This window comes from Fringilla coelebs, assembly GCF_963513975.1.
Source record: "Fringilla coelebs genome assembly, chromosome: 21".
Taxonomy (NCBI): Eukaryota; Metazoa; Chordata; class Aves; order Passeriformes; family Fringillidae; genus Fringilla; species Fringilla coelebs.
Genome location: NC_140047.1, coordinates 1537569 through 1550378, shown reverse-complemented (window position 1 = coordinate 1550378; position 12810 = coordinate 1537569). Strand labels below are relative to the sequence as shown.

At 46.6% G+C, this 12810-nt stretch overlaps 1 protein-coding gene across 4 annotated transcripts in view; it reads left to right on the top strand.

Annotated features, from left to right (window-relative positions):
• The window catches only part of RABL6 (RAB, member RAS oncogene family like 6), a 52466-nt gene that overhangs the window by 21568 nt on the left and 18088 nt on the right, over positions 1-12810 (top strand). For all 4 annotated transcript variants that reach the window (XR_014616675.1, XM_084219946.1, XM_084219945.1 and 1 more), the window contains exon 8: positions 3719-3822. Coding sequence is in view for 3 of the 4 variants with exons in the window: in XM_084219946.1 (XP_084076072.1) it covers positions 3719-3822 (104 nt within the window). In the remaining variant the exon portion in view is untranslated. The remainder of the gene's footprint in view (positions 1-3718; positions 3823-12810) is intronic.

The following is a 12810-nucleotide window of genomic DNA, read 5'->3' as shown; positions in this document are numbered from 1 at the left end:
TGAGTAGCTTATGCTTTTTGAGGGCACATATGATGTTGTGTCACTGTTTTCTATTTGATGGGAAAAACCCAGGCACTTGATCTTTATTTTACCAGTAATTGAAGTGTATGTGTGTATTTTTATATAAATAATCCCTGGTGAAATGCTAGTTCAGAAGGACCTGAGATATATTAGTGGATGTTACCAAGTCCTCAGGCTGCGGAGCAGAAAGAACCAGGATAAGATAATTGAATGTATAAAAGCTCAGTGAAACAAGTCAAACAATTTTTTGAGGGGGAGGTTGTAGAAATATGAGCTGTATATCCAACCTGCTTTTCAGTGGAGAAGACTGAAATTTGCCAGCATGTTGCTGGTGAAATGTTTGGGTTTATGACACTGCACGTTTGAAGGCTTTTGGTTGCCTCCACCCAGTTTTTGGGGCTTTACTTGATGTCAAACTTCACCTAAGATGGGCTGCATTGGTTTCTCAGTGCCCCTTGCACTTGTGTCACAGGTTTATGGGCAGTGCCTTGTGCTGCTCCACAATAGCTGCCTTGGGGCACTTCACTGCTCCCAGACACTCACTGGGAACCTTTGTTGGAGTGCACAGGTTCCGGGGCTGGCCCTGTTCAACATCCAGTGCAGCATGAGCTGAAATCTGTAGAAAAATCACATCTAGACTTAATTCCAGAAGGTTCTTCTTGTATCTTCAGAGATCTTTGCCAGTACCAGGCTCCAGAAGGGAGTTTTTCTCCTTGGAGCAGAGCAGGATTAAAGGAGAGGGATGCTGCCTGGTATGAAATGCACACGGGATTCAGTCAGCCTCAGATATTTCTGTGCCTCTCAGCCTGCCTCCACAGCTTTCCAGGGCAGAGTGGTCCAGCTGTATCTGAGGCCCCAGGCTGTCTCTCAGCAGGGTTGGTGTCAGTGTGTGGTTTTCAGTGGCACATTCCTGTGCTCATTTTGTAGTCACACATCTTCCACAGCAAAAGCAAGGGCTGAAATCCATACCCCCAGTACAGAACTCATTCTCTCTGTCAGCCTGAGCTCTTCAATTATTTATCAGTTCCTTTCCATGGGCAGGATTGGCAAATCCAAGGATGCAGTTTAGCTGTAGGTATATCTGGAAACCCACAAATGGCATCAGGTCACCCAGGCCTCCAGATGCTGTGCTGGAAGGAGACAGGATTCTGCAGACAGCTGAGATTGCCTTTTCCCACTAAGTCCTTGCAAGTGCCTTTCAGCTAAAGCACTGGTCTCTGCACATTATTTATTCCCTTATTTTGGGTCATTGCAAAAAATAAGCTGTTTCTTTATTATTTTAATAACCAGCATGGTAAAATAGAACATATTTTTTTAAGTATTTGGACATTTATTAGTATTGATGAATTTGTACAAAACTGATTGCAAGTCTGTCTTTATTAAGTACATATTCTTGATTTATTGCGATCTGTGAAAATTGAAATAAATAAAACTGTATGTCCCAGTGCCAAAGTGTAAGGCAAGGCACACCACTTGTTTAATAAACAAGTCTAATTAAAGTCATTATCAAAGAGCCTAAGGTAAGCGCTGGAGAGCAATAGACCTTCTGTCTCTGTTTGTTCAGCTAATTTACTCAGCATGTATTTCACCTCTCTTAAGAAAGTGGGGACAAAGAAGCAGCAGACTTGCCCTTTTTTGTCTCATTTTTGCTTATACTGCATGAATAATATGAAACAATGATACCTACTGCTTCTGAGATCTTGATTTTCTTGAATTCTGAAATCTAGAATTTGAATTCTAAAGTCCTCATTAGTACTTCTGATGAGCATAACAACTTCAAATATGAATAGCATACTTTGCTGAATCTTTGTCTGTAAATGACAATAAAGGAATTGGCATTAAGTAATGACTTCGTAATTCCACGCGTACATGTTAATCAAAGTCAAGTTTCCATCTGCAGAGAGCACTTGAATATGATGAATAAAAATTACTCAGCAAAGAAAAGAGGGATTGCTCCAAGCTCTTAACACAATGGCAAAGGTAAACATGAAGACTCTATATGCCTTGGAAGAAGTAAATTAGCTTAAATGATCACAGAAACTCTTACATTTCAAGAAGGGCTATGTCTTCCAATAAATTAGGGTTATCAACTGTGATGAGTCACCCGGTCTTACAGTACAAAATAAAAATTACTTAAACTTTTTTGCTGATTTCAGTCATAGTAGAATCTGACGTGGAGGGCTCAGGCTGTGCTGTGATCGTTCTCCAGAGCACAGCACTTGCTGTGGTTTGTGTGAGCCAGATGAGTTAATTGCTCTTCAAACCTGTGCAGTGGTTTGATAACTTCAAAGCTGTCACATCTATGAAACCATAATGCCAGCAGCATGTGCACCATCACTTCATGCAAATGTTTGTCTTTTCAGATGGATATTATTCTGGGAATTATGTAATAGATTTCCTTTTGGGCTTTTAATTTGATGGGATCTTTCTGCAGTGAGTTCAAGTGTTGTCAGACTGGGAATTAAGAATTCACCATGGTTATTGATGCTAGCCTTCAAAAATATTTGTCAGAGCAAAGCTGCAATGTACTTGGAGGATACGGCAGTTATCAAAGCAAAAATCTTGGCAGTTTGGAGGAAGCCTGGGGTTTCTCTTGTGTGTCCTCCTGCCCAGGCAGGGATGCAGCCAGTGGCACCACAGACCTGCTGTCACGGGAGCTGTGCAGGGCTGGGAGTCACCAGCCCAACTCAGCATAAGCTGGCCCTGCTCCTGTGCCGCCCAGTGCATAGGCAGTGGGACAGGGAGGATTGATGCCCTCAGGCACAAGCATGTGGCTTTTGACTCCAAAATTTGGGAGGTGAGCTGATGGGCAGGGCCAGTGCCCAGCTGTGTGCCAGTCAGCTGTGCCTGAGCAGAGGGGATGGGGATGGGGCTGTGGGGCAGCATTTGCACCACTGACAGCTCTAGTCTTGTCCAGGGGATCCAGAATGCTGTTTCTGTAGGAGTGGATGCTGTGTCAGCCCTGCAGGGCTGCAGCCCTTGAGGGAGCTGGCTGTGCCTGTGGATATTGATCTCTCCTTGCTGTCGTCTGGATGTCGGGAAGAGGGAGCCCTTCCCCTCAGCTGAGGTTTTTGTTCGAGTTCTGTGGGAAATGTGGGAAAGGAAGGACTGAGTGGGGCAGTCCTGGATTACATTAGTGCAGTCAACTGACTTTATTGCCCTTTGAAAATGGGCTAGGGTGTCTGTCCCCCATCTGTGGAACAGCTGGAGGCCGAGGGGCAAGGACTTCTGAAATGTCACTGAGTTGATAGGTTGTGCTCCCTCATCTACCCCAACAGCAAAAAAAAAAAAATTATTGGGAGGCTTTGCATTCAGCTGGGTCCTGCTCCCAGAGGGGCTGATCTAGCACAGGGAAAATCAAAAGGCCTGAGTGAATGAGTTGCACAACTGATCTCTGCAGGGGCTGAATCCTTTCTCCAAATATAACTGGTGCTGTGGTGTCTGAAATAACACATTATTGATTTATGGCTGAGAATTGCTCACAGAACAAGGTGCTTCTTACACATAGACTTTATGGATTATCTGCTTTTTGTTCACTTTCCCTTTGTGCTCTGTATTTAAATGGACATCATGATCAGGGCCAGGGCTCCTGTTGCACATGGTGTTGTGGTAAAGTGGTGTGACACAGGATCTCAGTGCGCAGAGATCTGTTACAGTGACCCTTCTGCTCAGACCCAGCTTGTTTTCCTTTCCTCAGAGGGAGACGTTGCTACGGCAGCTGGAGACAAATCAGCTGGATATTGATGCAACTCTGGAGGAGCTGTCAGTGCAGCAAGAGACTGAAGACCAAAACTACGAACTGTATGTCACTGAGCTGTTTTTTCTGCTAACTCCTGCTTTGGGTGTCACATGAATGTTGGGCAGCCCCAGCTGTGGCATGTGGCCAGGTTGAAGGGTCTAGCGAGTAACATTTAGGGATCCTTTGGATAAAATGCTGCTTTTGAATGTCATCACCCGAAGAAAAGCATGAACCTGGGGATCCCTGTGAAAGGTCTGGTTCCTACAGGCACGTGATTGGGGAGGGCAGGGCAGGGCAGGTGGGGCTGAGCAGCACACCTGGAGCCAGCACATGCTGAAGTAGATAAAGTGCTGGAAGAGGATATTTCCATCTCTCAGCTGCTCAGCACACAAGGTTCTTCTCCTGGCTGTTGCACTCCTGTGTATTTTGTGTCTTACGACAGCAGAAAGTAATAGCAACAACACTGCTGTCTTTTGTTCCCTTTGAGCACTTCTGAACTCTGGTGTATTTCTGTGTCCGTTCTACACCCTGGCTGCTTGTAGTGGTGTTTTCCAGCTTTAGCCCCATAAAGCCAATGCAGCTGTAGCACAGAGAACAGGAGTCCATGTTCTGTGAATTCCCATGACAAGGCCTTTATTGCAGTGGTGTGCAAGGCAGAAAAGTCAGCCTCAGAATGTATTGAAAAAAGATTATTTACAGGCAGCTTTTGTTTGGAAATTGGAATCGATGATTATGAAATATTCATGCACAGGCTTTTGGACAAGCATTTTTCAGACCAACTTTCAAGTTCTGTAACCTTGTTCAGCATGTTTTCCTTGGAGGGCATTGAAATTCACACAAAGCAATGCTGTTTCCAGAGCATTCACCTCATTCTTCTCCTGAGGGACTAGTTAGTCACCTCATGCCTTTAGCACTTCTCTTGATGTCCCTCCTCAAAGGACTGGGCTGCATGGGCTGTGCTGTCAGATGGTTTTCCATGCTTTTGTTTGTACTTCTTCAGTAATGGGAGGATACTTAATAGAATCAGGAGTTGGCAGAGCTGTTTCAAATTCACGGCACAAGATCTTACTGTTTTGTCACCTCTTGCCCTTCCAGCGGCTTTTGTGTGTGCTGGGTCTCCATATGTATCACTTCAGCTCACAAATCCAGCAGAAAAACAGGTTGGATGAGGCTAGGAGCAGCCTGGTCCAGTGAAAGGTGTCCCTGCCTGGGGCAGGGGCATGGAATAAGGTGAGCTTTAAGGTCCCATTCGACCCAAACTAGTCTGAGACTCTGACTGTGAAATCAGTGTTGGGTTGGCTCTGAGAAGAGATCTTAGATCCTAAAGGAGCAGCAGCAGTGTGGTGGTGGTGGAGGGGTGGCCAGACCTCCTAGTTCCAGCAACAGGTATTAGACTGGATCATCCCACCCAGTGTGACAACATTGCCCTGCTGGGAGGCTGTTGGCACTGTCATACTGCAGATTAACTTAACATGGCCTCAGAAATATCAGGGCCTGACAAAGGAGGAGTTGATGAAATATTAAAAGCAAGACTTTTCTCTAGGATTCTGGTTTAGCAAATAAAGTGACATCCTTATGCAACTGGCCAGCTCCAGATTCGTTCATATCTGTACCGAAGCCAAAGTTCTTCACTCTCAGAAAATGATACGTCTGTAGAGAAAGGGCTTTAAAATGCCCCTGGATGCTTCCTGGCTAGAGGCACAGATGCCAAAAGAAAAGCATCAGGGAGTGTCATGTGTCAGTACTTTGATCACACTGACTAAAAAGAGCTATTTTAGGGTTTTTAAGGTTTTTCTCAGTACCCCAGGTAGAAACAGAGTCTGTTTGTTTAAATGGCACCTGTGTGGGACAGATGAGCTGCAAAGGGGTTACTTCAGCCCCGGAGTTGAAAGGTATGCACTTCTTACACTTGGTTTTTATCACTGCAGGAGGTCTCCAAGCATGAGTTTTATAGCCAAAGACCTAATTTAAAGAAATACTCACATTCATATGTCAGAGAACCCAGGTTTGGCTAAAGCCTCAACCTTAGTAAACAGTTTGGGTTTGGAAACAGAGTACATGTGGACACAACAGTGTGTGATGAAAATCCAGGGCTTGCAGTGGTTAGGCAGGTCTGCAGTGCTCATTATTAGGGCTTGGGAAGATCCTTGCAACCATGCCCATCAGATGCCCATTCCAGGTGTCCTGGTTTGAAAAGCCAGGTGCCTGCTGAGGAAGGCAGGAGCCTCCCTTGAAGTGGAAAATGCAAACCCCCTCCCTCTGAATCACTATAATTTTGAAATTAAGGGGCTCTCAGGCAAAGATATGGGAGTAGGAGTAACAGTTCTTTATTAGGAAAAAAATTAAAATTAAAAATAAAAAAGCAGTAATACAAAACAACACTGACAGAGTCAGAATATGACCTGACCCCCTGTGTGTGAGGGTGGTGGCACAGTCCCATCCCATGGTGGCTCAGCCCTCCTACAGTGCCAGCTGTGGTTCTGCTGGAGCAGGGATCCTGGAGAGGGGTGGAGTTTTCCTCTGAAAGTCCAGTAGTGGTGTAAATGGGCCTGGTCTTCCTCTGGGAATGCAGGGCAGAAGAAAGCTGCTCCTCTGGGAATGCAGTGGGCAAAGGCTCCTGTGCTGTTCCCGGGTCAGATTGTATCCAGGTAGGAATGCTTGGCTCCTGCCCTGGGCAGAGCATCTCCCCATGGGATGATGGAATTGGATCAGCCCTGCAGGGACACTCACTGGGCCATTAACTGAATATATTTTCCAGAGGGAGGATTGGTTGTGGAAGAGGTAAAGAAAACTGCCCCACCTGGTTTTAACAGGTGGCCCAATGAACAGAAGATAACTGCCCCACACCTAACAGATGGCAATAGAATACACACCCCCAGCCAGATCTTGCATTTTCCAACCTGAGACACCAGGTTTAATATGCTACATCAGTGAATGTCCAAGTGAGCACCTGGTACATTGTCTGCTGCCACCTGCCCTGTTGTGTACAGCATGTCTGTTGGTGCAGTGTGACTTGGTGACCCTTGACAGATCACAGAACTGTGAAACCCTTAGGATTGGAAGAACCCTCTGAGCTCATCAAGTGCAGCTGTTAACCAAGCACTGCCAAAGCCACCACCCAACCTTGTCCCCAGGGGCCACATCCACATTTTTCAAACACTCCAGAGGTGATAGCTCCACCACTATCAGGGCAGTCTGTTCCAAAGTCTGGCTGCCCTATTTGTTAAGAAGGTTTCCCTAATATCCAACCTGAACCTCCTCTGGTGCAACTTGAGGCCTCTTTTGCTTTTTCCTTTTTATTGCTTGGTAGAGGAGCCTGACTCTCATCTGTCATACCTCCTGTAACGAGGCCTCTATGTTAGTTGCTTCAGTTCAGACAGCACTGGGAGTTCTGCTATGGGTCACCCAAATTGCCCAGTAAGGGGAGATGACTGCAGGTATTTGGGGCTACAGGCCATGGTGTGGCTGCTGCAACACTTCCTCAGAGGCCATTCCTGCTCTCCTGCCATAAAATCAGGGCACAGAGCACAGCAAGGTGACAGCGCTAGGACATCTCGGTTATTCACCCCTGTGCACATCTGGTAGCTACTCTGTCACAGTGACCAGTGCTAAATTTGGCTCAGTGAGAACTGAAAGAGAACAAGAACTCTTCCTCCTGCTGCAGCGGGGGGGACCTGAGGACAAAACGTCACTGATGCAAAATGTGGATCCCAGAGACAACACGAGGTGGCACACGATGCTGCCTCTTCCGCCTTACATAAGCCAGCCTGGGCAGCCACTGCCTGGATGTGCCTGTGGGAGACACAGTCTGCTTCCAGTTCTTTCCCTCTGTTTAGGCTCCTCACTGCCTGACACACCTCTGGCTCTGGTACTGTCCCTGTGCTTTCAGACTTTACATTTTCAATGCTGCTAAAAGAATATTTCAGCCCTTTTTGAATTCTTGAATTCTTATTAAACAAACAGTAATGACTTTTATGATGTTCTGAATTTGTACCTAATTTGCTCAATTTCTCCATTTTTAATTTTACCCAGCTTATCTTCTGTTTTCAAGGAAAACTTGTATGTGTTCAATGTGCCCATTCCCCCACAGAAGGGTGCCAGGGCTGGGCAGCCCTTTCGGTGAAGAAATTTTCCCCAATACTCAACCTAAACTTCCCCTGGCACAGCTTGAGGCGTCTCCTCTCACCACGTGGGCGCCAGACCAGTGACTGCAGACAGGTGTTGGGGCTCTCTTGCTGAGGACTGCTCTGGGGAGACATATTCCCCAAAGAGACAACTTTAGTCACTGCAGAATCATTGGCTGGGGGGTTGGGGTTTTATTTGCCTTTTTTCCAAACTGAGCATAGCTGATAGTTTTAGGAAGACCGTGGTGCTGAGTAACACCTGCACAGTGGCAGGAGGAGCTGCTGTTGGAGCTGTTCTCTCGCATCCTCCACTGTTGTAAATACAGGTCTGGAGTGACACCAGCTACAGGCTGAATTACCAGATGGGAAAGTAAACCCACTCCTGCTTTCTCTTCCCCTTGCCCCACTTCTATCTTCTCCACTTGCTGTGAATCCTTGTGGTCATCAGACAGGTCAGGAGCCAGCCTGAACTGGAATGGGACTTTATCTAAGTCATATTTTTTGGGAATGCTGCATTAAGAATTAAGTGCATCTACGCCTGTCATCAGTCAGTCTTGCTTGAGAAGTGGGGACATGGAGCACGTCCTGTATTTTATGGAGCGGGGAGTTACCCTGCTGCATCCATTTTGTCAGGTGGAAAACAGGATGACAGCAAGAATTAAACCTGCTTGGCCGTTGATTCTACATTCAGGGACCTAGGCTAGGGGGATCGAGGCAGTGAGCCCAAAACAAACGTATGAAAATCTAACCCTTGCTAACACCAGTTAAAATTATGTCATCCAGCCAATTAATCTTCATTTTCACAATTAATAAAATAACCCAAAGCCTTTCTTGCCACATGAACAATTTATCACAGCACGTTAGAATGAGGAGCCAAAAAGCTTTAGGCTGCTCCCACCTTCAATATTAAATGAACACAAGCACTGACAATTTTGGGAATTGTGAGGCTAACAAGTCCTTTTGTACTTTTTGTGTTTGCCCTGGGGGCAGAGCAACAGTAACCTCAGGCCCTGATGAATTTTTGTTTCCAAGAGCATGCTCATCTTGAAAATTGCATAAAACTCTCCTCTTGCGAGCAGGTCCAACCACCAGTGAATTATTCAGGAGTCTGAGGATGTTTTGGACTTGTTACTTGGTCTGTAATGGAAGGATTGAAAGGCAAATAAGGAGCTCCTGTCAGTGAGGACAGATGACCCACCTGGACATGCACGGTATATTTGCAGCCTCTGTATCCCAACGGAATAAAGGTGCTCACCTTGTGAGTTCACCTTGTGCTTTAGTAGGACCCGGTCTGCTACCTCCAGAGTGGGCACAAAGCTGCTTATTCCACAGTAAGGTTTTGAGTGAGTCCTTTTCCAAAGGTCTGATGGATAGAATGAGGAATGGACAGGTTGTGTAGAATCTGAGAAAAAACAGACACATGGCAGGTTTGGCCTGGTGTGTTCCCAAAACAGCCACACTTGTGCCTCTGAGGAGCGTGTGTAAAGCCAGAGAAAGCATTCATGCATTATGTAGTATTTTCAAAGTGTGGAGGATGCTTAGACACCTCCATCCTGGAAATTACTGTGAGCTTGCTGGCAGCCTTTAATGTGTGCTGGTTTTCCACCCACCTCCCTCACAGAAGATCTGTCTATAAAAACTCAGCAGAGCTGGTTTATGCAGCCTGTGTAGATAGAACCAGTGTCAGACCACCCTGATTTCCCCAGTGTCACAGCACAAGGCTTGGCCCACGTGTCTGGCTGGTCAAGGTGATATGAAGCACACATGTCACACCTGTCCTCAGTACTGTGCTGGGGCAGGAGTCTGTATTGTGCTGTCCCCAAATAACCATTTGTATCTTCCCACTAAAGAATTTGCTGTCTCCTGTTTTTATGCCCTTCACACACCACAGGTGACAAAGATACAGGAGCGCAGGTGCAGACAAAGCCTGCGTGTGTTTTATGCCCTAGTCTGGTTGCACTGGAGGGAAGGATGACACTCTTTATACTTCAGTTATGCAGTGGGTTTTTTTTCCTCCAGCTCTTAAATTTCATGTGTTTCTGGAGGAAAAACAGGTGGTAGTTGCAGCCTTCCCTCCCTCTGGAGCTGGCTACTTTCCCAGAACAAAGCAGGTTGTTTCCAAAATGGGCAGCTTTGGCAGAACCACATACAGTAAATCTTTAAATACTCTGGTATTGTTAAGAGTTTTCAGTGCTTTGTTGAGTCCAGCTTTAACTATTCTTTGAGCTTCATATTCTTTATACTGATGTGACTCTATACATTCATTGTGTCTCCTTGTTTCCAGATCTTCAGTGTACAATCATCTTATCCTACCTGAGTCAGCCAGTTGCCTCTATGGTGGGACTTATCAACCTGAGGCTCAGAGGCTGTTCATTCTGGTTTCAAACCATGTTGGTGATTTAGGTGTTCCCACAGACAGTCAGGAGAGCAAGTACTGCTGGCAGCAGTACCTTGGCTGCTGGGTGCAGCAGTGCCTGGGCTTGCAGGCTTCCATCCAGGATTGCTGTTGCTATAAACAGGAACAGGAGTGTGTGTAGATCATCTGGGATTAATCTCTCCTCACAGCTGGGAGGCAGGAGTCTTTAACGCTGAGTGGGTCTTGGGAGGAGGAGAAGTGAGTACCGCAAAGCAGAGCTGTTCAGCTTTCCTGTCTTTGGCTCACCAGAAGGCCTGGATCAAAGCTGAGAAAGGAGGAATGGCAGAATTCAGCACTCAGCACATGTGATGTGGAGCCGAGGAGCTGCACATTGTATGCAGGCAAAGCTTGCAAACGACTTTGCAGGCCATGGCAATTCACTCGGTTTGGGGGTAAAGAGCCTTAGCTTTGTTGAATGGGGGCTGAATTGCAGGGCCTCGTGGTTTGTCTTTCCCACCCCACAGACACCGTGCATACCCTGCTTGGAGGATGTGGAGCCATGGCCCCCCTCCTCAGGAAGGGAGCGCAGCAATGGAGAGGTATTGAGCACACACTATCATGTTCTTGCAGCATGTGTGATGTATTGTGCACCTTCTAAATCAACCTGATGCGGTCTTCACAGAGCTCAGTGCAGGAGTTAAACTCCTTTATGTCTTTTCTCTGGTGCATGACAAATCCATGCATCATTTTCAGTGGAACGTGTTGTTGTGCCGCTTGCCCCAGGAGAGGGAGGATGGGGACTGGATGCTGCATCACATACGCTGAGCTCAGCTCTGCCGGGAGCCTCGGTTGGTGTAGCCAGTGTTCTGGGTGGAATGGGCACATTGTCTAGGCTTGGATCCTAGTGGAATCATCAGTGAGAACACCACAGCGTGGCACTGATGTAGGTGCCTTGACAGTCTGCAGCTTCCTCATAAGGGACAGGGGAGGTGCAGCACCAATCTCTGCTCTCTGTGATCAGGGACAGGATGCAGGGAATGGCTGGAAGGGCAGGTATAGGTTGAATATCAATGGACAGCATGTGACAGCCAGGCTCTGGCATGGTTGGGATTGCAGTCCTTAGTCCAGACTTCCAGAATGAGCGAGGCAAGTCTTTCCTAGCCATTCCCATGTGGAGAACTGGGAGCAAGAGCACTTTTCCTCCCCCTTGAGTAGATGACGATTTTGTTTGTACTGTTGAATTTCTTCCTATTTCTGTTACTTGGGATCATCCAGTTCTATCTGTATCTTGTCCCTGTCTGTTTATGTTGCCTCACTAATTCTGCTTTTTAGTGCTGCCCTTGATCTCCACTTTACCCAGTTGCTTAGTTAGGAAGGACTGCTGGTTTTCCAATTCAGGTAACAGCTTCCTGGGGCTATTACTCCCTACGGATCCAGACACTGCCGGTCACAAAGTATATTATTTTGTTCCTTAAAAGTATATCAGGTTACTGCCTTAAAATAGGAAATCTTATCTCAAGGTTTAGAGTCTCTTAGCCCCCACTGTTTGTGTTCTGCTCAGCAGTCAGTCCAGGGAAGGTTCTGGCTGGCTCAGGTCCCTGAAGGACAAGGTCATGCTCTGTGTGGTAGAGGAGGCTCTCCCTTCACACTCTCATTGCCTGGAGCACAACCAAAGTCTGTCTTGCAGAACCAGCTGAATCCAGAGTCTCTATGCACAAATTCATTAAGCTTAATGAAATGAGAGGCAAGACTGAGATGTGCTGGATATTACACAGGATACTTCACTTTGGGTGTCCTCTCTGTATCTCTCAGCTGTGCAGCATGTGGCAGATCTGTTTTTCAGACCATTTAATGGCAAATACTTGTCTTTGTCCATGTTTCTCTGCACACAGTGTGTGAAACAGGCTGCTGACCCTGGAGGCTGCGGAGGGAGCCTTGGGTTAGGCTTGAGTTTCTTTTGGAAAAGGAAAGAGCTTTTCACTCCCTATAGTGGTACAGGCTTTAATGTTCTTCCAGTCAGGAACCCAGCCAGGGCCACAACCTGCTCCAGTGCTCCTGCTACTTGGCTCCAGGGCCTCTCACACAGAGGGGGAGTGTGTGCAGGGAGGAGCCTGCATGTGGATCTGCACCCTGTGAGAAGAGTAATGGCAGTCAGTCCTCTCTGAGCCCTCAGGACAGCTCTTTTCTTTGGATATTCAAGGATTCTCCTCTCAAATCCATTCTTGGCTGATAAAGAGGTTATTACAACAGTTTTCTTGAGTACTATGATTTGTTCTGCAGAATGTAAAAACATGCCATTCTTACAGCACTTAGTCCTTTAGAGACATGTCCAACAACTGACTTCAGGTTGCATTTCAAGCCCTGGTATGTTATTATAGTCTGTCTATTCCGGGAGTTTTCAGTACTGTTGCAAATAAGTTTCATCCTGTAGTGCAGAGCAGGTTGGGATTCTCCACACCTCAATGCAGATAGGGTAAGTTCAACTCATGTGGGTAAACCAGATTTATTGTGACCCAGGAAGTCACAGTGTCGCTGGAAGCAGATCCATACCCTCCCAAACCTAGCTGAAA